Source organism: Gadus chalcogrammus, chromosome 3, assembly GCF_026213295.1.
Source record: "Gadus chalcogrammus isolate NIFS_2021 chromosome 3, NIFS_Gcha_1.0, whole genome shotgun sequence".
Taxonomy (NCBI): Eukaryota; Metazoa; Chordata; class Actinopteri; order Gadiformes; family Gadidae; genus Gadus; species Gadus chalcogrammus.
The window spans coordinates 8,083,601-8,109,375 of NC_079414.1; the positions used below are offsets into that span (position 1 = coordinate 8,083,601).

Consider the following 25,775-nt stretch of genomic DNA (forward strand, 5'->3'; position numbering starts at 1 on the left):
GGGTCCTTCAGGTAGAGGGGGTCCTTCAGGTAGAGGGGGTCCTTCAGGTGGATGGGGTCCTTCAGGTAGAGGGGGTCCTTCAGGTAGAGGAGGTCCTTCAGGTAGAGGGGGTCCTTCAGGTAGAGGGGGTCCTTCAGGTAGAGGGGGTCCTTCAGGTAGAGGGGGTCCTTCAGGTGGATGGGGTCCTTCAGGTAGATGGGGTCCTTCAGGTAGAGGGGGTCCTTCAGGTAGAGGGGGTCCTTCAGGTAGAGGGGGTCCTTCAGGTGGATGGGGTCCTTCAGGTAGATGGGGTCCTTCAGGTGGATGGGGTCCTTCAGGTATAGGAGGTCCTTCAGGTGTATGATGTCCTTCAGGTAGAGGGGGTCCTTCAGGTAGATGGGGTCCTTCAGGTAGAGGGGGTCCTTCAGGTAGAGGGGGTCCTTCAGGTAGAGGGGGTCCTTCAGGTAGAGGGGGTCCATCAGGTCTATGGGGTTCTTCAGGTAGATGGGGTCCTTCAGGTAGAGGGGGTCCTTCAGGTAGATGGGGTCCTTCAGGTGTATGATGTCCTTCAGGTAGAGGGGGTCCTTCAGGTGGATGGGGTCCTTCAGGTAGAGGGGGTCCTTCAGGTAGAGGGGGTCCTTCAGGTAGATGGGGTCCTTCAGGTAGATGGGGTCCTTCAGGTGGAGGGGGTCCTTCAGGTGGATGGGGTCCTTCAGGTAGAGGGGGTCCTTCAGGTAGAGGGGGTCCTTCAGGTAGAGGGGGTCCTTCAGGTAGATGGGGTCCTTCAGGTGGATGGGGTCCTCAGGTGGATGGGGTCCATCAGGCAGGAGACACGTTGAGACAGACCTCTGCTCTCTGGTCTTCATCTGACACCCTGTAATCACGTCCCTCCACCACCACATTAAGAACACTGAATCATCTGAGTTCTGTCTCGCTCTCATCCAAAACACTTGCCCACTCTGTGCTGCACTCCAGCATTTGCATATCACATCAATATCATGCGACTTTTATAACCAGGGACACACACAGACACACACATACACACACACACACACACACACACACACACACACACACACACACACACACACACACACACACACACACACACACACACACACACACACACACACACACACACACATACATACAAGCAGACGGATGTAGGCACATGCAAATATACTCAAAAGTATAAATCCTCTCACCCAACCGCATTTCCATGAAGCTTAAAGGTCCCACATTATACCACCAGGTGTGAGTGTGATTAGCCGTTATAAGCTGTTTTGAAAATCTGCCTCTTCTGACATCACAAGTGGGCGTGTCCACCTAGACGTGTGCTGGATAGATCAGTCTACCAGCCTACCCAGAGGACTGTAGAAAATGATAATCAGCTATCAGTCATACATCTAGGTGGACACGCCCACTTGTGATGTCAGAAGAGGCAGATTTTCAAAACGGCTTATAACGGCTAATCACACTCACACCTGGTGGTATAATGTGGGACCTTTAACACGCAGCATGATGTTCATGAGAATGAAGTTCATCAACTAGGCTACAATAACGTTTGTTTCTGATTGTCTCATATAATGTGGCTCCCATTAGTAGCAAGTATGCCACGATAGTTTTTTAATGGTTAGCACTTTTAGAGACAGACACGCCATGAACAAATGAAGTAGTAATTCAATATATACTTAATGCTAAACCAAGGTATCCCATACAGGGAAGTGTCCAGTTCATTATTCTACAATAGCCCTAAGTGGTCAAACTGACCTTCTCAGATCTTCTCCAGTCCACAGCAGAAGAAAATGATGATGTAATATTCAATTAATGAATACATTAATAGGGCAAGTCCACAGCAGCAGAAAATGATGATGTAATATTCAATTAATTAATACATTAATAAATAGGGCAATTATTATATAAAAGTATTAGGTGTAAGAAAGAAAAAAGTTTATTACCAAATATGGCATTTAGGAAGCATTACACGGTAGACATTGGAAAATAGAAAAATGGAACGACGGAATTTGGAATTACAACAGACACAGTTAGTCCAACCATCATGTCTACACCCATGGAATGACGCCAGCAGGGAGCAGCTCTCTGCTGTTTGACTGGGAGTCAAGGCAGCCACATCTGATCATGGTGACACAGCTGCTGCTCCTGCTGGTGGAAGGGAGTCGCCGGTCTCCTCTGGGCACAGCTCGGGGGCGGGATGCATCACGAAGGGCAAAGGCAGGCCCAGACACTTCAGCTGAGCCCGGTACTCGTCCATCTCGCTCGGCTCCACCTCCCTCCTACCGCTGCTGAGCAGGTAGACGTCCAGCGACGTCCTCCTCGTCGACTCCACGTCCCAGCGCATCACCAGGCAGTCTGGGCAGGAGGTGCGGAGGAAGAACCCTGTGAGGTTGAAACGGTCGCCGTCCGCCAGGAAGGTGAAGGCGCTGCCGTCCCTGGACAGCTGGTAGCTCCGGCGCTGGCAGTCAGCTCCGAAGCGGTTGATCTGGGTGTAAGAGGTGTTGGTGGTCTGGTTTGAGTTGCGGAAGAACACAGTGATGCCGTCACGATGCTTGAGGGACTCCAGGGAGGCTTGGTGGCTCAGGCTGCCGGCCACCATGGCCCATCTACCCTCCAAGTGATCGGTTGGCATCTGCTCCAAGGGCTTGATGAGGTCATCACAGAGGGAAGTCGTTGATTGGCTCAGAGCCAGGGAGCCGAGTAGAATGGAACACAGGAGAATCATGTTTGTCTTTAAAGTTTTAAGATTGAGACTTTTAGAGTATCTTTTGTATATATTTAAGAGGTTACATTTGGTTGTTGAGAACTGACACTAGGAATGACTTGAGCCTGGTTATATAGCCCAGAGGGCAGTTAGCCAGGCCCTTTCACAACAGTACAAACAAGAGGATGACCAGGAATTCGTCCTGGTGGAGTCCCACATTGTGAAATGTGAGAAAGTTTGAAAAGCTGTGGATTCCTGACAAGGATTTCAGGGTATCAATAGCTCTCTCCCTCATTCCATGGGGTTGTGCTGTGCCGCAAAAAAAAATAAGCCCCTCTTTTCTTTACTCATTTATTTTCATAGCATTGGAAGTTTTTGGACTTCAGGAAGAAACATCTGAAAGCGGTCCACCGTCACACTTACTTCATGTTCTTCATATCCACCAAGTGTGACCCATTGCTGTTCTAGTTGTTCAAAGAAAAATCACTTCAGTTAATTCTTTTCATACAACACAGATCATTTGATTATCCCATCTGCTGGATTTTTGTTTCTGTGTCAAGTTATTCGTATTAACCGTATAGATAATAAGTTGTTTATGGGAACTTTTAATAATTAGTACCTCCTTGAGCTTTGACATTTCATTGAAAATATGATAACATGTGTTTGATGAACGGACTCCCATGTGGCAATCCTTTCATTTCCCTGTTTACAGTTTAATAATTAAACCATGTTGCACATTTCCAAACAGACAGGTTCAAAACAAAGCAGATCTTTGTACACATCCAAGCCACGTTCACTTGCAGAAATATTAATACATAGAGATAGCTGGAGTCAAACCCTGGAAGCTCATTAAAGTAATGCCCGGTACACAGTGGATACATCTTTGGAGTGACAACGTCCCATTTTGGAGGCTTTTACGGGAAAAACAAAAAGATCTGAGATTAAATAAAAATGATTAGGGCCTTTAGTTGGATATATAAAAATAAATATTTTAGATCAGGAAACAACTGCAACTGCATAGTACATATTCCAGCTTCATCAGGCCATATAGTGTTGCAGATCATTAATACTACATGATTTATTATAGCTGTAAGATATTCCGGTCAACATATACACTTTAGCCTTGGAGCCAACTGTAGCTTTATTGAACTGTGCATGCGTACCAACAGCACTACGGGTAATGCATGAAGACAGAACAGACCGTAGCCATAGGAGTGAATCAAACTGAATACATAACATCTCCCTTCTTATCAAAGAAAAGGCAAGTACCTAGGAATAACTCAAAAAAAAATTTAGCAGCTTAAAGTCCTGACTTTATGTCCAATTAACCTTGACATCTATTTTGCAGTTCAGTGACTTAAGTAAACAAAATAGCAAACAGTTAATACTTTTAACTTTAACATTTGATCAAACTAACTTGAAGGTTAATACTTTTAACTTTAACTTTTGATCACACTAACTTGGAAGGAGAGGTTACCAGTACTTCACTTCCATAGGTGTCTTTACCACACCTTGTCCCTCACTAACTTCATGCACACAACTCATAAAGTCAGTCTTTCGGGTGGCTTGACAGCTCTGCCTCGCCTGGTGATGTACAGTTCACCTGCCCGGGTCTGAGCATGACTCAAGGGTTCTCTGGGAGGCAAGAGAGGCTGTTCAGATGGGGTAGTAGACAGCTGTTCCTTTTCAGCTGTCTGCTCTGGTGGCTCAGTCCATACCTCATCACGTATCCAGTGGTGTGGACAGTTGGCGGCTGGAGCGCTTGTACGAAGATGTCGACTGTTGCGATGGTACTCCACTGTTCACAATATAGGATTGCGGAGCACTGTGCTGTCTGACCACAACCGCTGGTGACCATGTGTGGCTACCAGGATAAGGCTGCATTCTGACCTCATCCCCAGGCTTGAGAGCAACACAAGGTTTGCCTGCTCTCTTGCGTTCATGATAGTACTTTTGATTGTCCTTAGAAATATAGCAGACGCTTGACTTTCAGTGGGTCATAGGTTGTTGGCCTCCTTCCCATGAGCATTTGAGCTGGTGAAAGGCCTACTAACTCAAGGGGAGTAGTCCTGTAATCCAGTATTGAAAGATGTTTGTCTGTTGCCTTGTGCCAGAGCCTCTTCACAATTTCACAGTTTGAGGGTGGCGTGTGTTGGGAAGACCTGACGTGTGGGATGCAGTAACTCTTGCAAAAGTGATTAAACTCAGGACAGGGATGCCGTGCCTGCCGAACTGCGCTTTAAGTGTATCTATGACAGTGCGACTGCGTGTGTCTCTCCATCTTTCCACTTCAATGAACTTTGAGTAGTAGTCCACTAGCAGTATGCCCTGCTTCCCTTCGAATTCAAAGAGGTCTGATGCTACCATCTCAAAGGGAAGTTCGGGTGTTTCTGATGGTTTGAGTGGTCGTCTGGGCAGTTTATTCTGAAAATCTGCACAGAAACTGCAGTTTCTGACTACTTCTTCAATTTGTGCCCTCATACCTGGCCAGTAGGGGGGCTCTCAAGCTCGCTGTTTGCTTCTCACTCTCTGTAATTGGAGTGGGGGACACTCGCAGTCCTTTGAAGATGAGTCCATCGGACAACGCAAGCTGGCTTCTTGAGTCCCAATATGGCTGAATCTGAACGGGCACCTCACGTCTGTGCTCTGGCCAGCCACACTGAATAACCTGTTTGAGACGGCTGAGCTCTTCTTTGGTGCATACTTGTAGTTCTGTATTTCTGATCACTGACCGAGACAAAGTTCTGCATGGAGATGCACTCTAAGCCATCCATCACTGGTGTGTTCTTGGATAGCTGTGCTTTGGACAGTGTATCTTGGAGCTCCATGTCTTTTCCTCTTCTATACTTAAAGGTCCCATGGCATGCTACTTTATGGATGCTTCTTTATAGGTGTTAGTGCAGCCAGCTCCGAAGCGGTTGATCTGTGTGTAAGAGTTGTTGGTGGTCTGGTTGGAGTTGCGGTAGAACACAGCGATGCCATCTGGTTGCTAGAGGGACTCCTCGGAGGCTTGGTCGTTGTGGCTGCCGGCCACCATGGACCATCTCCCCTCCAAGTGATCGGTTGGCATCTGCTGCAAGGGCTTGATGAGGTCATCACAAAGGGAAGTCGTTGATTGGCTCAGAGCCAGTGAGCCGAGTAGAATGGAACACAGGAGAATCATGCGTCTTCAAAGTTTTAAGATTGAGACTTTTAGAGTATATATTGTATATATTTAAGAGGTATCATTTGGTTGTTGAGAACTGCCACTAGGAATGACTTGATCCTGGTTACATAGCGCAGAAGCCGGGCCCTTTCACAACTGTACAAACAATATGTGGGACTCCACCAGGAATTCGTCCTGGTGGAGTCCCACATTTTGAAATGTCAGATAGTTTGAAAAGCTGTGGATTCCTGTCAAGGATCTCATGGTATCAATAGCTCTCTCCCTCACTACATAGGGTATGTGATAATTGACTGACTGTTCATACCATAATTAACTATTATGGCGAAGAGAATAGTGGGGAATAGGCTATTCCCGGTCACCAATTATTCCGGTCACCAATTTATGCATTAAACGGTCTTGCTGTAAGTGCAACACAATGTAAAGTTGTGTTATTTGTTTTCGAGTTGGTTCGCTAAAGTGGTTAATGTAACAATAAAAAACGACTAGCCAATTTCATGACACAATCACAAAGACGAACAGGAATGGTATAAATGTTACGAGACAAGAAATTACATCAATAGGGCAACTCGGAAGGCTGGTGTCCGAGGCATCTGAATCACACCATCAATCATGGGATTGCCCAATATACTTGGATAGCGAACCAATCAAATTAGCCATTTTAGGTGGTTCATGTGTAGCATATACTAATACAAAGTATAAGCCTCGTGTCTTTTCCAATTTATTTTCAAAGCATTGGACGTTTTTGGACCCGAGTAAGAAATATCTGAAAGCGATCCACCGTCACACCTAATGTTATTCATATCCATCGAGTGTGACCCACAGCTGTTCTAGTTGTTCAGAGGAAAAATCACTTCAGTCAAACCGTTATATACAACACTGATCACTCGATTATCCGATCTGCTGGATTAGTGTTTCTGTGTCAATTTCTTCATGTTAACCGTATCGATAACAAGGTAAGGGTTTATTGGACCTTTTATTATAATACAATATAATTACTGCCTCCTTGAGCTTCAACATTTCATTGAAAATATGAAAACATGTGTTTGATTAAAGGACTCCCATGGGGCAATACTGTAGTTTCCCTGTTTAAAGAGCCAAGGGTTTGATGAACATGGAGATTTTTTTTCTTTTTTAAATCAAACAGTCAGTTTAATAATTAAACCAAGTTGCACATTTCCAAACTGACGGGTTCAAAACAAAGCAGATCTCTGTACACAGCCAAGCCACGTTCACCCTCAGAAATATTAATACATGTAGATAGCTGGAGTATTAATACATGTAGATAGCTGGAGTCAAACCCTGGAAGAACTCATTAAAGTAACGCCTGGTACACAGTGGATTCACCTACAGCACTTCGCTAAATAACCTCCTTTTTTAAAAGTGCCGAAAAGAGAAAAAAAAATCTCCATAAATGAAGGATAGCATTTCCTCCAATTCATTTTGGGAGTGACAACGTCCCTTTTTGATGTCTTTTACGGAAAAAACAAAAACAAATCTGAATACATATGATTAGGGCCTTAAGTTGGATATAAAAAAGAAATATCTATAAAATATTTTATCTCATGAACAGCTGCCACTGCATAGTACATATTCCAGCATCACCAGACCATATAGTGTTACAAATAATTAATACTACATGATTCATTATAGCGAAAGCAATTGCACATCATACATATCTTTGGTCCCTGTTATGTCAGTAATTGGGGCTTAAAATCATCTCCTACTATGCGTAGACATGTGTTGGTTTATTTATGTCAGTCAAGTCTATTTGAACAGTTTGATTACAACCAATAAGGCCAGGTAACCATCAACTGTGTGAAAAATGTGCTGTGTTTGGTGGGGGAAAATAATGTTAAGTTTCTGGTGATAGCATGGAGAGGCACATAGAGACCAACTTCCCAGACATCCACAGTACGCCACAACGTTTCACAGTGTGCTGGAGTGGGTAAAAGGACACGTTCACGGCTGTATGGAAACATGGGTTCTGGTGGTCATTGTTGTGGACCTAAAGTAACGTTTCTGTCCCGGGAATAGGAAGAAAATCAAGGTTTGTGTTGGTTAAAAATTAAAAAATAAGCAGTGTGGGTATGGCCGACAGCCAATGCAAAGTAAGAAGAGATGATCACATGACCGAGCAACACTGGCAGGTTTTGTGCTTGGGGGACACTCCCTCCTCCGCTCCACAGCTATTGGTCGAGGCAGGGGCGTGTGCTTCCGCATTGGAGGATGGGCCTCTGCGGGCCTCCACAAACGAGGAGCCCCCTGCCTTCATCTGGGGGGCTTTGGCCTTGCCCAGCAGGGGGTCCTGCTCCCCAGGCTGGGCCCCGGTCCCCTGCGGCGCCGACAGCGGTACATCCTGGAAGTGGCTCGCAAGCGGTGTCGGAGGCTTGGCCGGAGTGGCCAGCTCTGAGGCTCCGTCCACTGGAGCTGCTGCAGGGGCCTCAGCCTCTGTCCCAGTCTCTCCCCCTGGCCCCAGCCGTGGGGAGGCCGGGCCCTGGGAGTAGGTTGGCACGGAGGCCACAGCGGGGTCATCTGGAGCGCCGGCTGGGGACTGCAGGGATGGATCAGAGTTGGGTGCGATGGATGCATCGTCGGCCACTCCTCTTCCTTCTTCGTTATTTGAAATTGCGCCTCCCGTCATCTGTGTGTCCGCTGAGGAGTCACCCGCCTCTGCAGTGACCGTGACCAGCCCCTCACTCCTCTCACACTGTTCCCCGTGAGGAATGACGGCAGAGGTATCCAACGGCGCTGCTTCCACCTGCGCCATAGTCTCTCCTTCAGCCCCTCCCTGTGCTGCGTCCAGCGGGACTGACTCCTCCTGCTTCACCTCCTCCTGCTGATGCTCCTCCTCCTCCTCCTCCTCCTCTTGGTCCTGAGGTGGTACATCTTCATCCGTTAGGACGATGACCCGCTCCGCTCGCATCACCAGGATGTCCTCGTCCTCATCGTCGACCCCCCTCCCGGCTGAGGCCAGACCCGGCTCTGTGTGGACATAGCCCAGTAGCGCTGTGGCGAGGGAGCCATCGGAGACCACCGCTGGCTCTGTGGTGCCGGAGGTGACTGACGCTGGTGCAGTGTTGCCGTCGGAGACCACAGCTGGCTCTGTGGGGCCGGAGGTGGAAGTGTTTATTTCAAAAGGGCTAGGATTGGTCTGCACTGCTTCCCCAGTGCTGCCATTGGTCAGGACCGCCTCTGTTTCATCCAGTAATGAGGAGAGGCTCTTTGTCACTTCGTCTTCTATTGCATCTGTAGAAGTACAGACAAAAAAGGAATTGCTGACATTGTAACTCACTTTATTTATCACTTTATTCTACTTCATTTAAGAATGCTCGATTTTGATTGGCTGGGAGGGGTGCCATAATCCGGCATATTGCCCGCTGACTTGTCGGTTCTACTTGCTGCTGACTGAGCACAGTAGATCAATACGCTAACGTTATTTACCGTAGTTCTAAAGGGAACTACTTTTCGAGGGAGATGAACTTAAACAGAGTATACATTTAATAAGCATGCGATACGAATAAGAAAAAGGCTAATTATTAAAGTATTTGAATTGTTTTATTATGTTGGCCGGCGCGAAGTAGAATAAACTGAATAATCACCTCAAGGCAGGGCAATAAACAGTTTTATATGCCCGGCTCGTGGAAGGTTACCGCCCGAGACGAAGTCGAGGGCGTTAACCTTCCACGAGCCGGGCATATCAAACTGTTTATTGCCCGGCCTCTCTATGATTATTCCTTACTTATATCATTGACTCACTTAGGTTTCCTTACAGGTTGTAGAGTGTATTTGTGGCATGGTGAAATTGGTAATTGCTGTATTGCAATACATGTGTTTTATTTGTGACTGTGACCTTCAGCATTGACAACACTGACCAATGGTAATATTAATGATGGAGGAGGTAAGGCGCTTACCAGGACGCTAAGTCAGCAGGAGAGAAAAGTTCAACGTTCAAGAAGAAAAGAGAAAGGTTCAGGGGGACAGAATGCATCAGGAGAAGGAAATGTGTGTAAAAGAAGAAGAGGAGGCGCACTTCAGTGGCATCAAGGAAAAAATGCAAATTGTTCCTGCAGAATCCTCTCAGCAAACGAGGAGAAATCTTCACACAAATTTGCACAAACTAATTATGAACACTGCTGAAATGTTTATACATGCCCTTTGTATCAATCAAAGATATTAGAACTTGCATAAGCCGGTAACGTACACCCTGATAAAGGGATACCATCACTCACACAGGCTGATTCCTTCTAGATACACTTCTTATTATTAAATATTTAAAAGAGCACGGATCCATATAACTTAATCTAGGGAAACAAATTACACACATGTCTTTATGCATTGTAATGTAGAAGTCTGAAGCCTCAAGCCTTCAAGGCCTGAGAATTGTTTCAAAGTGGAGCTTTTCAAAGACGACTGGCAGCTTTTTTTCAACCTGTGCTACGCCTAGTGGAAAATTTGATTTTGTTCTTGAAATAGAACAATTTTGAAATAAATGCTGTTCAGTAAATACTTTAATTCGGCTTGTTTATTTAAAGAATGTGTTGCTTTATGCATTCAATCATAAGCTTTCCATTGATATTTTGTGTTTACCAAATAAACATCTGCATCTGCAGCATGGCTGACTCTTTCTTTCCATTGTTTCCCACTGGCCATGGCCTTCTGGCAGCAACAATTGTGTATAAAAGGGGCGTTGACACTCTTTGCGCAGCCACTGCATGTGTATTTATCTATTTTAACATTTGCATACGAGGATGTCCGCAAAGGTCTTAATTACAATTACGTGGTACACCTCGAGTCAACGGTGAGGAACCACTGAGCTATACAATGACGCTTATCTCTTCGGAAGAGCCTTCGGCTTTTGTTTGAGAATGTTTTCCAACGCATGCAAGACCAGCATGATAAGAGGAGGAACTTCAAGGCTAAAACAGAGTGGGAATTAATTAGGCGTGGGATAATTGGACAGAGTGTGTGTTAATGCATGTGTGGGGCTGTATGGTTTGCAGAGGAAGAAACAAGTTAATGAGTCAAATCAAAAAATGGAACTTAAACCCACCTGATCGTGTGGGTTTCTCCTGCCCGTTCTGCAGAACATCTGTGATGAAAAACAGAGTTTGTATAAGATGCATATAACAGACGCCCATCACCACAGACTGATTGGCCTGGTCTATTGGAGTTCATGTATCGTGCCAAAAACAACCAGAGCCCAAAAACTTCATTCCAACTCCTGTGACCACAGTTTGCTCGCCCATTTCATTACTCACAGAGAGAAAGGCACGGCAAATGAAACAAATGAAACGTGATCAATATGCCCTCCTTTAATTAAGGCCAACGTTAGCACGGCGGAACCGATGGTCGGGGCAGGTGGTCTGGGAGAATAGTGGCGTTTAAAATGTATTGAGTTGAAGAACAAGGTTAGATTGCTTATGAGATATGGCTCCATTCCTCTGATCAGTACTGTTCAGAAAGCTCAAGAGGCATGGAGGTTGATACAGGAACAATTCCTTGATATAAAAAAGATTTTGATCTGTTTTTTTTAGTTGTAAACATATTAAGCAAATTTATTTAATTTTGAGATAAACTCTTAAAAGTTGCCATTTGAATGGTTAACACCTCAGCTTACCTTCTGTGGCTTCCGCTGCATTGACAGTATCCTATTCGACGAGAAAAAGAGGGAGGAGTGGGTTATAATGCTTACAGCACACGTTAATGCTACACATCTTAGGCTTGTCTGTATCGAAGCATGTGTCGAAACTTTAATTGTAGTTTAAAATATATCAATATTATTGCCCCTAAAGTATGGCTAAAGGATTAAGACAGTTCATAGTTGGGTGCTTGTCCCTCCTTGTAGATCAGTCAACAGCCGCACTGAAGCATCCCATGCTAAACATTCACCCAGAGCCATCCACACTGGCTGAGCGTGAGCGTGGGATATGTGAGCGTGGGATATGTAGCTTGATTGAGGGTGGCTTCAAATCCTCCTTTGGAGGATAACAATGCAGAGAACGCTAAAAAAATTAGGGCAGAAACTGGAGATCAACTCGATATATGCCCTGCTGAAAATGTTGGATGTTGTTGTGGCTTATATCACACACACACACACACACACACACACACACACACACACACACACACACACACACACACACACACACACACACACACACACACACACACACACACACACACACACACACACACACACACACACACACACACACACACACACACACAGCTGCCCTAGATGCATCACAATGCCTATTGTGTGTCACAGGCTGACCAATGCGATATTGCGAGGGGGCAAAAAGGTGTTAATTGTGCCACACCACTAGGGGGTGGTATAGAGCTATCATGACTAAGTGTTCACGGTAGCTCTACTCTACATACATGGAGCTGTCTAGGGCTTAGTTCAAGCCATGACCCCCATGTATATTCTGTTAAACGTGTGGGACCGGTGCACCAGATGAAGCAAAGCAACACACATGCCTCTGTTAGGAATCACAGAGGAAGTGAGCTGTTGACAAGCTGTCAAGCCCACCGATATATTTAGAGTTGTTGCTTCCCGTTCGGATATAACCTGTATCTTCCGAAATGTTCCCAGACAAAGGAAGACCCCACAAAGACCCCAAAAAGGACCTCCTCTTGGTCACAGCCTGTGTTGATTAGAGTAGAAGCTCAACAAGCCAGGGGTTTTGTTCAGAAACGAAGAGCACTTTGTTAATGCTAGAAAATGGCTCCAGCAATGGCTGCCACTGTGGAGTACACACACCGCTGGCCGCTTGCTGTGACTGAGCCGTCAGAGTTCATAAAGCAGCAGATCTCCAAACAGGTCCTGGTGCCAGAGCAGCACGGGGGCTGATCATGCATTATTCAGGGTGGAGGATCTCACCTCGCGGGCCCTGAAACAAAGGCGTGCTGGTTGGGGTTGTGTCCAGCGTACAGATGGGTGTGTGAGCTTCTCACCGTTCTGCCATCCTCCGTCTGCTCGTCTAGTAGCTCCCCTTTAGCCAGCCGCCGACTCTCTTCCTGCAACCTGACACACACACACACACACACACGTTTAGACCCTAGGTATCACAACCAGGGAATACGGCGTTAGTCTGTGTATTCAACGTACATGTGGTTCCCAGTAGAGACCTATGTGTAATGTGCAAGTGTTTCCTTCTTCAGAGGAATGAACATGACCTCTGGTACTATCTAAGCTTTTAATGGCTTTCATGCCTGCTCCCCTGATGCTATAAAATGGATTCTGTAGTCACAAACATCATGTTTATGAAGAGCTTCTGTAATAAAATCGTACTCGTCAATGCGTTTCTCGGTCTCCGGGGTGTGGGGGCCCCAGAGGGGGGAGTGGGGGCTGTCCTTGGTGGATGGTGAGGTGGGGGTGGTGGGTGAGGAGGGAGGACCCTCCATCAGCCATTGGTCCCGCAGGGACTTCCGCTGAAAGAGAAGGCACGCACACGCACACCCACGCAGGTTAGATTAAACAAAACCAAAATCTAATTATTTTTGGATACGTGACAATCCTTAACATGCCATGAATAACACACCATTAGCTGAGCAGCTGCATAAATAATAAACAGATACACAGAGCCTGAGCGTTTCAGAGGCAGAGAGCGATAGAGTGAGAGAGAGCAGTAGAGACCTGTAGAGGATGACAGATGTGTGAAGGCAGACGGCTGTCCTCCCAGCAGGGGTACGCGGTAGGTAACGGGGGGTAAACTTGTAACAACACGTGTTCTTTGAAGTGCGTCGTTCAGTGGGCCCCTGTGCGCGCCAACCCTTCTTCCCGCTGATTTCCCCGCCCTTCCTCTCCTCCAGTCCGACCTGACCGGAGGAAGCGGAGCCACCTCGGGGTGGCTGCTACATACCTCACCTCTCCTGGAGCCCACCCAGCTGCGCTACCGCTTTCATGTTTTCATAGGGAGGAGACCGCCGCGCACACACACACACACACACACACACACACACACACACACACACACACACACACACACACACACACACACACACACACACACACACACACACACACACACACACACACACACACACACTCTTTTCTCTCATCACTTTTGAACTCACTGTTGCAAGGAAAGACTCACGTCACACACACATTCCTACAAACACACAAACGTGTGCTGACGTCAGTCCCGACCACAGAAACTATGCACTCTAACCTACCACAAAGACCCACGCTCACTCAAAACACTAATTTAAAGGAAGTCTGCCCCATTTCCCTAACATTGCTGTTAACATTATCTTCTCCTCTCCCTCCAAATTGAAAGACGTTTCCCTTTCCTAAATGGCTGTCTATACAACCCCCCCCCCCTCCCCCTCCCGCTCTGGGAGGAAGCCTGGGAACAGTGGTTATGTCCTGCAAGGTCCACACCGTTTTTAAGATCAGAGACCGCCAGAGCTCATTGCATACGCGCATCAAAACACTAGCCTGTGTCTCATGTAATGCCACATATTATTGTAGACTCGTCGTTTATTATCATAATTAATAAATTAATAAATGTATCTAATAAATTACTAATTGAATCATTGATTGAACCATTGATACTACTGTGGTCTATAAAACAAAAAATGTAAACATGATTAGTGTTACTATGAATCACAGGTAAATGATGTAGCATGTGGTTTAAAACGTCTCATCTAATCTGTCAGCTCCAACTGCGAACTGAGTGGGGCCTCCACTTTGCTGTTCTTCTAGGACAATGCTAACTAACCCTGACCCTGCTTGCTGAACTAGAAATCGTTTGATGTGTTTTTTTATTCATTGTTTTTAACGTACGCCGTTCCATCACCTCAATGTTTGCTGAAGTGTTGGCAGCACTACCTGCTCAGGGGGCTAAAAGAGTCACAAACCCTCCTCTGTGCTGATTCCTTCTGGAAAGAACAAGCAGAGTTCTGTCCCCCCCCCCCCCCTCCAAGGCCTTTGGGGTCTCTCTCTCTCTCTATCTGAAAGTATAAATAGAATCTGAGTATTCCTAAACTCATAAAATAAAATGTCCGATATTTTCTTCCGGTGCAAATGTTTCCTCTACAAATACATTAAAACACAGACAGTAAGTTGGAATTGGTGTTAAAACAATAGATTGGTGTGGTTTTAGCCTGGAGCGTGTTGTAAACACCCTCACAGTCCTGCCTGGTCCAGGGGCCTCAAATGGGGAAACCAGGACATGCGGAAGGGTGTGAATAGATGTGTGTGTGTGTGTGTGTGTGTGTGTGTGTGTGTGTGTGTGTGTGTGTGTGTGTGTGAGAAATAGAAGGGATGCTCTTGCCAACAGGCTGGACAGCAGCTGCAGCAGAATTTGTTTGAGTGAAATATTGGTATCTGTCGGTGAGAGAGGCAGAAAGAGTGAGAGAGAGGCAGGCAGAGAGAGTTAGAGAGATTGGCAATTCTGCCCCTTTTTGCTGGGAAACCAAGCATGCTTGAAATTGTATCCCATAGTGTCGGCCTATGCCTAAGGTCGATCCATGCATAGTGTCTGGCCATGCATAGTGTCTGACCATGCATAGTGTCTGACCATGCATAGTGTCTGACCATGTCTGCATTTCTCTGTGTGTGTGAACCTTCCACTGACAAGTGGCGTGATAGAACTTGATGGCAATATGTAAAGCGTCTTAGAGTACCATATTAAGCGAGATATAAATTTCATTTATTATTATTATTATTATTATTATTATAGAGCAATGGATACATTTCATTCCCACAAGAAAAAACTTCAGAGGGGGCATGGGGTGTGTGCGTGTATACATACATACGTTTGTGAATTATTGTATATGTATGTATATGTGCATGTGTGTTACCTTTAGCTGCTGTAAGCGCAGTCTCTCGTCCTCCATGTCTCTCTTCGCCTGCTCCTGCTCCTCCTGCATGCGACGCTTCTCCTGAGACCCAGAGACGGAGGGGGACAAAAGACGGGTTGGGACAGACAGAAAGACAGAGTGAGAGGTGGCAAGGAACATTATGGGAGAAAGTCAGCCAGATGGAGAGCAAGAGAAATTCACAGAATGAGAAAAATGGACAGGAACACAGCAGAAAAAAGTGAAAGAGAGAGAAAGAGAAGGAAAGAAGCACTTTAGTGTGACATGGAGAGGTAAACAGCTACCAAGACAATGAGGCGTACTACATGAGATTAGCACAAAGTATAATGCAGCATTGTGCTATAGCTAAAGGTGACAGTAGTCCTACAAAGAGGAGGTTGTGGTGATACAGAGCCTTGACAAACATCAACACATCCGAACTGGGACACGAGAGGGATTAAACCGAAATTCAGTTGTTCGACTGCACAGATGGCAGAATAAGATGGAAAAAATGAGTGAATAAAATAACAAAAAAGTGATACAGGAAGAACATAATGGAGACATAATAGGGAAGTAGGAACAGAGAGGCACCAACAGAGTGAGGAAGAGGCCTAGAGCAGAGGGTTGGCAGTGTTAAATAGGGGGCTCTAGCCTATAGTACTCTACTATTGTCACAAAGACGCCAACCGTCTCCATGGCAGCCAGTTGGTGTCGTTTTACCACGGGATCAGGGTGGACCTGGCGCCATACACAGTAGCCTGCTTCAATTATTCAGGGGCCAAGGAGCACACTCTTGTCTGTCTGTGTCTCTCTGTGTGTGTGTCTCTCTGTGTGTGTGTCTCTGTGTGTGTGTGTGTGTGTGTGTGTGTGTGTGTGTGTGTGTGTGTGTGTGTGTGTGTGTGTGTGTGTGTGTGTGTGTGTGTACACACTCACAGCGATAGCCTGCAGTCTCTGCTGGTACTTCTCCGTCTCATCCATCTTGGCACCTGTAACACAGCAGCAACACACGGTGAAAGGTGAAACACCATCAAATCCTACAATTGGAATCGTTTGCTGACAGCCACCTCTGTGACAGAGCAGTGTTAAATCTGAGTGGCTATCTGGAAGTTGCATTATATGCCTCTGTATTGCCGAAGACTTCAATATTTGTTAGTCTGGGGCAGACTTTCGATTACTGTTTACCCATCTCAATGTTTGGATACCTACTAGGGACAAACCCGTAAACAGTTTAACTTTGCTGATTATTTTAACAGAAACTATTCATGCTTTTCATGGTTAGCAGACAATGATTCCTAGAATTATTTGAATGCAAGTCAGCAAAATGGATTTGTTATCAATGGGATTGTATCAAAACCCCTGTTTAGTTTCACGGTCTCCTTAGAAACGCCTCTGTCCAGCCCCGGAGCGATTCATTTCAGCAGCTGAGGTGTGTTTGATAGACCATCTTAGACAGTCCTTGTCTAGCAGAAACACTCTTCTTCCCTTTTGTTTGAGGCATCATGGCGTTGCCGTTGCCATGGGCTCTCCCCAGCCAATGTATGTTTGTGCATTACGAGATCTTTAGTCAAGCCTGCGGCCGACATTAAATGGATCAACATTCAAACTCTGCATGATACAACATGAGAGAATAAAGTTGTAATAACATGAAGACAGAGACAGAGAGAGGGTGAAGAAGTGAAAGAGAAAGTGTGGTAGAAAAGGAACGAAACATTATTGGAGGTGGGAAAGAAGAAGACAGAAAGATGGACAGAATAGGAGGGCGTCAGAGGCAAATAAGGTCTCCTTTCCTTGAAGTGTTTTTACAGTGTTTAGTACAGAAACACCCCCCTGAGAGACTTCTGTGGGGGCTGAGTTACTTGAACACACACACACACACACACACACACACACACACACACACACACACACACACACACACACACACACACACACACACACCCTTTTAAATATGTAGAAGAACTAAAATGGATGAGAGGATGAAGAAACAGTTTTGTCAGTAATGACAAGTCAGGGACTCCATGTGGACCACCCATGTACAAGACACTAATTTATGTAATTATAATATATAGAATTACAATTTTAAAGAGCAATTTTACCTAAAACTTTAAATATGGTAATATGCCTTATATGGCCCTGAACATAGTAATCTACATCATTTTGTAAGTTACTAAAATGAACTGAACGTGTGCTCGACTACACAATGGGGAACACATTGTGTGTGGATGTGTGGAGACCTACCTGGGCAGTGGCTGAGTGTGGTGTCCAAGAGAGGGTTAAGGTTCTCGGAAAATTATAGTACAACGCCACGGTGTGTGTGGATGTGCTGAGCTCGTTTTATTTCCGTGTCCGAGTGAGGGTTACATTTCGTATAACGCCATGTTGTGGGGCACATTTCATATACAACACAGAACATATACAACGATGGTACTAAGACAGTAACACAAAGTAGTTGCCGTGGGTCACAACATGCCCACCTCCTTCCGAGAACTTTTTTTTTTCAGCTGAAACAGCAGGTTCTCCGACATTTTAAGCCATTTACTGAAATACGATGTATGAAAACATTCACAAAACAAGAGATGGAATAGTATTGTGTAGGATCCTGGGCCATGCATAGCTCACTGACTCTGGTAAAAAAAACGTAAACACCAGCTAATTTCCAACATCTGCTGCCTCCCAGGACAGGCCTGGAGAGCGTGTTGCAACAGCAACCACATTTCATTCACTCCACACTGGTTGGTGTTCAGTTTTCCCAAGCAATGGTTCACTATGCCTGGCCAGTCCCTCTGCTGTCCCTCTACTCATTTCCTACATGCTGTTACTGATCTGTCCCATCTTACCTTCTATGCTTCCCTTCAATATTCTTCTCCATAACGTCGCCTTCTCTCTCTACATCCCCTTCCCTGCGTTATCTTCTCTCCATCTCTCTCCCTCTGGCACTGTCTCTCTTTAGTCATCCGATTGTCCTTTCCCTTTAGCCTTTTGTTGGTCTAAAAGGGCGATGAGAATAGGAAATGTGAACTAATGAACAGAGAGAGTTCTAGTCACTCCCTCGCTCTCTCCAGCGTTACTAGACCCATGGAGTTAGCTCTGCAGGAACTGCGCCGTTGGCATGGTTTCACTGAAAACATTCCTGGCGCCTAGGTGGCAAAAGAATGCACATTCATCCCCCTGCGCGAGTGTGCTTGTGTGTGTAAGCCAGAATGTGTATTTATGTTGCGCGTGGCGGTTACAACGTATATTTTCCCAGCAGTAGACCGCAGAGTGAGAGGGGCGGTTACCTCACAGCTGATCAGCAGGGGGCTTTAAGGATCGTATTTTGTCAAATAAAATCAGACACACACACACACACACACACACACACACAGCACATATTTTCCTCGTTTATAGTTTGCTCTCTAGTGTTCCAGAAGACCCTTCCGTAAACAACTTTATTGTTCAGCACATTCTGAGAAGTGGCGCTACCTATGAAAACCTTTTGATTATATTCACTGAGTAAATCCCAAACAGAGATTAGCGTTAGCATTTCATCCCTCCAAGTGCTCGGAGGCAAGGTTTTGGAGAGATCCAGCAACACATCCACTGAATGAAAAGGGATTCTCAATAATCAGTAATGGCATGGGGGCTAATGATCACATGCCCAAAATGCTGCTTCCAATTGGCTAACAGTAAATGACGGTTGTTTCACTTAGGGAAAGAAAGACGGGTACCGTCTCACATGAAGACTTTACCCTAACCTTGGGCTGTCTTGGAACAGCTGATTTCAATGCGTGCTTCCAGACAGAGGAATTCCTGGAGAAAAGTGTGTGTGCGACGTGCGTCAGTGCGTGTGTGCCGAGGGTCAAAAGGTACCTGGACAGACGCTAGGGTGGCTACTGGCAGCGCAATTGTGCAGGGTTTCAGGGTACTGGCTCTCTGTGCTACATCTAAAAGGTAGAGCGGTTGAAATGTGTTGGAATAAACCTGACCCTGAAGAGAGATAAATATGAAATTGGGTTCGCTCTCTAGCACCGTTCAAACCGCCGCGCTGTCCTACTTCTTCAGGGATTACCGAATAGCGGTGTTTCAGCACTAACCACACACACACACACACACACACACACACACACACACACACACACACACACACACACACACACACACACACACACACACACACAAACACCCCCCCAACACACACACACACACACACACACACACACACACACACACACACACACTCTGAAGACATGCTACATAGTGACATTCTGACGTGTGATGATGCAATCTAACCCCCGCCCCTCCCCCTTGAAACATTCACCACATTTTGATGTCTTTATGCTCGGCTTCTCCGAGAGAGAGACAGAAAGAGAGAGATAGAAAGAGAGAGAACATTATTACGGTACAATAAATCTTTCTAAAAGGCCTGTTTGATATTGCTCCATGTCGAGTGCTGTTCCTTAACTGCTGTAATGAAGTTCTAACACCTGCATTACACAGAGCGGTTATCCCCGGGTGCTTTAATAAGAGCCTTCAAAAGGGTGTAGTCAGCTCTTTTCTGCCGCTTTGGTGTGCTACAGATTCCAGTATATAGGCCTTAGCCCTCACAGGACGTGACAGCAACACCAGTACAAGATCATCCGCACCAGTACATAACTGAACCCTGGGAAAGCCAGGAATAGACATGGAAACGACGCATGGATGTAAAAGAGAGAGAGAGATGCTAAGAGAGTAAGACAATGAGGAGGCGGCATTATCATTTCAAGGCAGCTAGGTCATCTGAATGAATGTCCTTCCCAAATGTTGTCGGGACAGGAAGAGAAGTGGTGATGTCCTGCAGTGTCCAATCACAGCGACCCTGAACTCCCCCCCCCCCCGTCGTCACTGGCCTTCACTCAGGAAGAGCCCCAACTTTAAATAGACTCCAACATCAAACATCAACTTTTTTCTTCGATCAGAGACGGGGAGCAAATTAAAACAGCAATCAGTCCCTGGCGAGAGTGGTGGCCGACGTGAGACAGCGCTGAGTGGGTTTTCCTCAGCTATTGAAGTCCAGCGGCTTCATCGACTCGCCTGCATAATCCATCGAGGACATGGATATCATTGCTTATCCAAGTGGAAATTCATCTAGGACAAGATTGGTGCATTAGAGTGTGTGTGTGTGTGTGTGTGTGTGTGTGTGTGTGTGTGTGTGTGTGTGTGTGTGTGTGTGTGTGTGATAAATGGAAGGAATGCTCTTTTAGTGTGCATCGGTGCATTAGTGTGCGACGGCGTGGGTGCAATATTGTGTGGAACAGAGTCATTTGAGAGAAAATCAGTTTGTCCGGATGAAACCACGTTCCTTCAAGTCCATCTCAGGCAAATGACATCTCTGCATTCCAATTCTACACGCACATGTGTGCATGCGTGTTCTTTCTGATGGCTTTAGCCCTCGCATTTCTCACATAATGATGGCATTTGGAGTGCGCTGTGGAATATCAAAGCAAACTAGGGATGGAACGGTATGGAAATTTAACCTCATGGTTATTGAGACCAAAATTATCCCGGTTTCTGGTATTATCACGGTATTTTTGAATACCTAAATATGCCCATACTTCAGACTTAAGTCCTCTTAGAAGGTGGGGATGGGCAACGATTGTCGAATAGCCGAGTCACGTAGAATATCGAATAATGAATGTGACTATTGTTTTTATTAAACGGCTCTTCTCAATGCTGTTGAATGCTCCGTTCACTTGCATGGGCCTTTACAACTTCCGGTGGTGATATTTTTTTTGATAATTCCCCGTTGCTAAGCATATAATGACCTCTGTCAAGGAAAGTCGATTTTTTTGTGTGTGCGTGTATCCGAGGTGCGTGTGTGCGTGCGTGGGGGGTCCTTGATTGACTGATTTTTGAATATTATTCGAATACTTCTCAGTGAATATTGAATAGTATTTTTTGAAAAGAAGAAAGAAGAGGAGATGTGACCCGGCCCGGAGGAAGCCCGGGGCCCCCGTCTGGAGCCAGGCCCAGACGGAGGGCCCCATGGCGAGCGCCTGGTGGGCGGGTTTGCCACGGAGCCCGGTCGGGCATAGCCCGAACAAACTACGTGGCACCCCCCCTCTCTTAATCCCATGGGCCCACCACCTGTGGGACGGGTCGGGTCGGGTGCCCAGCCACATGGGTGGCAGCGAAGGTCAGGGGTCTGGACGGACCAGACCCGGACGGCAGAAGCTGGCTCTGGGGAAGTGGAACGTCACCTCGCTGTGGGGAAAGGAACCGGAGCTTGTGAGGGAGGTGGAGCGCTATCAGTTAGATCTGGTGGGGCTTACCTCCACGCACAGTCTCAGCTCTGGTACCGTACTCCTGGATAAGGGTTGGACTCTATTCTTCTCCGGAGTTGCCGAGGGCGTGAGGCGCCGGGCAGGTGTGGGGATACTCATAAATCCCCGGCTGAGCGCCGCGGTGTTGGAGTTTACCCCGGTAGACGAGAGGGTCGCCTCCCTGCGCCTAAGGGTGGAAGGGGGGAAAACTCTGACTGTTGTTTTTGCGTATGCACCAAACAGCAGCTCAGAGTACTCGGCCTTCTTGGAGACCCTGAATGGAGTCCTGTATGGGGCTCCAGTAGGGGACTCCGTAGTTCTGCTGGGTGACTTCAACGCCCACGTGGGCAACGATGGAGACACCTGGAGAGGCGTGGTGGGGAGGAACAGCCTCCCTGATCTAAACCCAAGCGGTCGTTTGTTATTGGACTTCTGTGCTAGTCATGGATTATCCATAACAAACACCATGTTCGAACATAAGGGTGCTCATAAGTGTACCTGGTACCAGAGTACCCTAGGCCGAAGATCAATGATCGATTTTGTGATCGTGTCATCTGATCTGAGGCCGCATGTTTTGGACACTCGGGTAAAGAGAGGGGCGGAACTGTCAACCGACCACCATCTGGTTGTGAGTTGGATCAGGGAATGGGGGAAATTTCCGGATAGACCTGGTAAGCCCAAAAGAGTAGTGCGGGTGAACTGGGAACGTCTGGAGGAGGCCCCCGTCCTAGGTATCTTCAACTCACACCTCCGGCGGAGTTTTTCTGGCATTCCTTTGGAGGTTGGGGGCATTGAGCCGGAGTGGGCGGTGTTCAAAGCCTCCATTGCTGAAGCTGCAGTGGCTAGCTGTGGCCTCAGGGTCTTAGGCTCCTCAAGGGGCGGTAACCCTCGGACACCGTGGTGGACACCGGTGGTCAGGGAAGCCGTCCGATTGAAGAAGGAGGCCTTCCGGGATATGATATCCTGGAGGACTCCTGACTCGGTTGCAGGGTACCGACAGGCCCGAAGGGCTGCAGCTGCTGCCGTGTCGGAGGCTAAGCAGCGGGTGTGGGAGAAGTTCGGAGAGGCCATGGAGAAGGACTTTCGGTCGGCACCAAAGTGTTTCTGGAAGACTATCCGGCACCTCAGGAGGGGGAAACGGGGAACCATCCAAGCTGTACAGTAAGGATGGGACTCTGTTGACCTCAACTGAGGAGGTCGTCGGACGTTGGAAGGAACACTTTGAGGAACTCCTGAATCCGAATAACACGCCCTCTATGTTGGAGGCAGAGCTCGAGGTTGATGGTGTTTCGTCGTCAATTTCCCTGGTGGAGGTCACTGAGGTAGTCAAACATCTCCGCAGTGGCAAAACCCCAGGGATTGATGAGATCCAGCCAGAAATGCTAAAGGCTCTGGGTGTTGAGGGGCTGTCATGGTTGACACGCCTATTCAACATCGCGTGGGAGTCGGGTACAGTGCCAAAGGAGTGGCAAACCGGGGTGGTGGTTCCCCTGTTCAAAAAGGGGGACCAGAGAGTGTGTGCCAATTACCGGGGTATCACACTTCTCAGCCTCCCTGGTAAAGTCTACTCCAAGGTGCTGGAAAGGAGGGTTTGGCCGATCGTCGAACCTCAGATTGAAGAGGAACAATGCGGTTTTCGCCCCAGACGTGGAACTACGGACCAGCTCTTCACTCTTGCAAGGATCCTGGAGGGGGCCTGGGAGTATGCCCATCCGGTCTACATGTGTTTTGTGGATCTGGAGAAGGCGTATGACCGGGTCCCCCGGGAGAAACTGTGGGAGGTGCTGCGGGAGTATGGGGTAAGGGGGTCTATCCTCAGGGCCATCCAATCCCTGTACTCCAAAAGCGGGAGCTGTGTTTGCGTCCTCGGCAGCCAGTCAGTTTCGTTCTCAGTGGGTGCTGGTCTCCGCCAGGGCTGCGCCTTGTCACCAATCCTGTTTGTGATATAAAGTACATGGACAGGATGTCGAGGCGTAGTCGTGGTGTTGGAGGGGTTGCAGTTCGGTGGTCTGAGGATCTCGTCACTGCTTTTTGCAGATTATGTGGTCCTCATTGGATCATCGACCTGTGACCTTCAGCACTCACTGGATCGGCTGGCGGCCGAGTGTGAAGCGGCTGGGATGAGGATCAGCACCGCTAAATCTGAGGCCATGACTCTTAGCAGGAAACCGATGGATTGCTTACTCCGGGTAGGAAATGAGTCCTTAGCCCAAGTGAAGGAGTTCAAGTACCTCGGGGCCTTGTTCGCGAGTGAGGGTACTATGGAGCGTGAGATTGGCCGGAGAATCGGAGCAGCGGGGGCGGTATTGCGTTCGCTTTACCGCACCGTTGTAACGAAAAGAGAGCTGAGCCGCAAGGCAAAGCTCTCAATCTACCGGTCGATCTTCGTTCCTATCCTCACCTATGGTCATGAGGGCTGGGTGATGACCGAAAGGACGAGATCGCGGGTACAAGCGGCCGAGATGAGTTTTCTCAGAAGGGTGGCTGGCGTCTCCCTTAGGGATAGGGTGAGAAGCTCAGCCATCCGTGAGGAACTCGGATTAGAGCCGCTGCTCCTTTACTTAGAAAGGAGTCAGCTGAGGTGGTTCGGGCCTCTGGTAAGGATGCCCACTGGGCGCCTTCCTTGGGAGGTGTTTCAGGCACGTCCAGTGGGGAGGAGACCTCGGGGAAGACCCAGGACTAGGTGGAGAGATTATATCTCAACACTGGCCTGGGAACACCTCGGGATCCCCCCGTCAGAGTTGGCCAATGTGGCCCGGGAAAGGGAAGTCTGGGGCCCCCTGCTTGAGCTGCTCCCCCCGCGACCCGATCCCGGATAAGCGGACGAAAATGAGATGAGATTTTTTGCCAGAAATGCACATCCCTATAAGAAGGTTGATGGATGTCTTGAGCGCTGTCGTCTCCTCCTTCCGCCATAATTCCAACTGAATCGAAACTTAAAAACATTATGTTGTAGGCTACACAGTGTGCCTACAACGTACACGTACACATCCCCGATGGTTAACAACACTTAAATAGGAATACCCCAGTAAACAATATCTTATACAACTTAAAACTTGACTCAGCCAAGCTAATTTTTTTTTCCATTTGTGCTTCATATTTACGCCTATTTTAGTCTAAGCTCACACAGTGAACTGAATCCAAATCAATATCCAAGACGATGTATATTTTTTAATATATATTAATTTGCCCATTAGATGAAAGACAGCGCAAGAATAACCCTATTTATATTCCATTCTGCCTGGACACCCGGATAAAATGGGACATGCTGGGGCTGTAGGTTCTTATTCAGAAAATATCCCTCTATGTGTCTCTCTTTGATGGGTTATCTTGCTGTGTAATGGAGATGTAATTGACATGACTTCTGTAATCAGCCTGTGCAGTAGAAATGTTATTTCTATTATCACACAAGATTTGGGATTAAAAAGCAGCCTGTAGGCATGGATAAGCTTGCTCCACCGATGTAGGGGAGATGTTGCCATGGGGAAGGTCTTTAATTCAGACATGACAGGCACACCAGAGGACCACCTGATCATAAGACATACTAGCACACTAGCCTTTACACCTCACAGCACTCACGAGCCAGCCCTTGATTCCCTCCACGATTACATCATGTTATTGTTATTCAGGAGAGGAATTCTTCTCGAGGCGGTAAGATCCCCTTCTTAGGGAGCAGTCAAACTATTTATACTACTACATATTGGCGGTGGTGATCTCTGGTTCAACGTGGGATATTATTTCATAAAATGCAGTACCAATTCCAATCGGCCTTGAATTACCACATAAACACATGCTGTTGTGTGGCACAACTTCACATCAGCCAGGC

The 25,775-nt window shown here is 47.0% G+C and overlaps 1 protein-coding gene across 1 annotated transcript in view; it reads right to left on the reverse strand.

Moving 5' to 3' along the window:
• Positions 1-2,904: 2,904 nt before the first annotated feature.
• Positions 2,905-25,775, reverse strand: part of palm3 (paralemmin 3) — a 30,820-nt gene continuing 7,949 nt past the window's right edge. The window contains exons 3-9 of the mRNA XM_056585336.1: positions 16,605-16,657; positions 15,675-15,755; positions 13,159-13,298; positions 12,822-12,891; positions 11,482-11,512; positions 10,915-10,953; positions 2,905-9,110 (exon numbers count right to left, since the gene is read on the reverse strand). Coding sequence (XP_056441311.1) covers positions 7,987-9,110; positions 10,915-10,953; positions 11,482-11,512; positions 12,822-12,891; positions 13,159-13,298; positions 15,675-15,755; positions 16,605-16,657 — 1,538 coding nt within the window. The 3' untranslated portion in view covers positions 2,905-7,986. The remainder of the gene's footprint in view (positions 9,111-10,914; positions 10,954-11,481; positions 11,513-12,821; positions 12,892-13,158; positions 13,299-15,674; positions 15,756-16,604; positions 16,658-25,775) is intronic.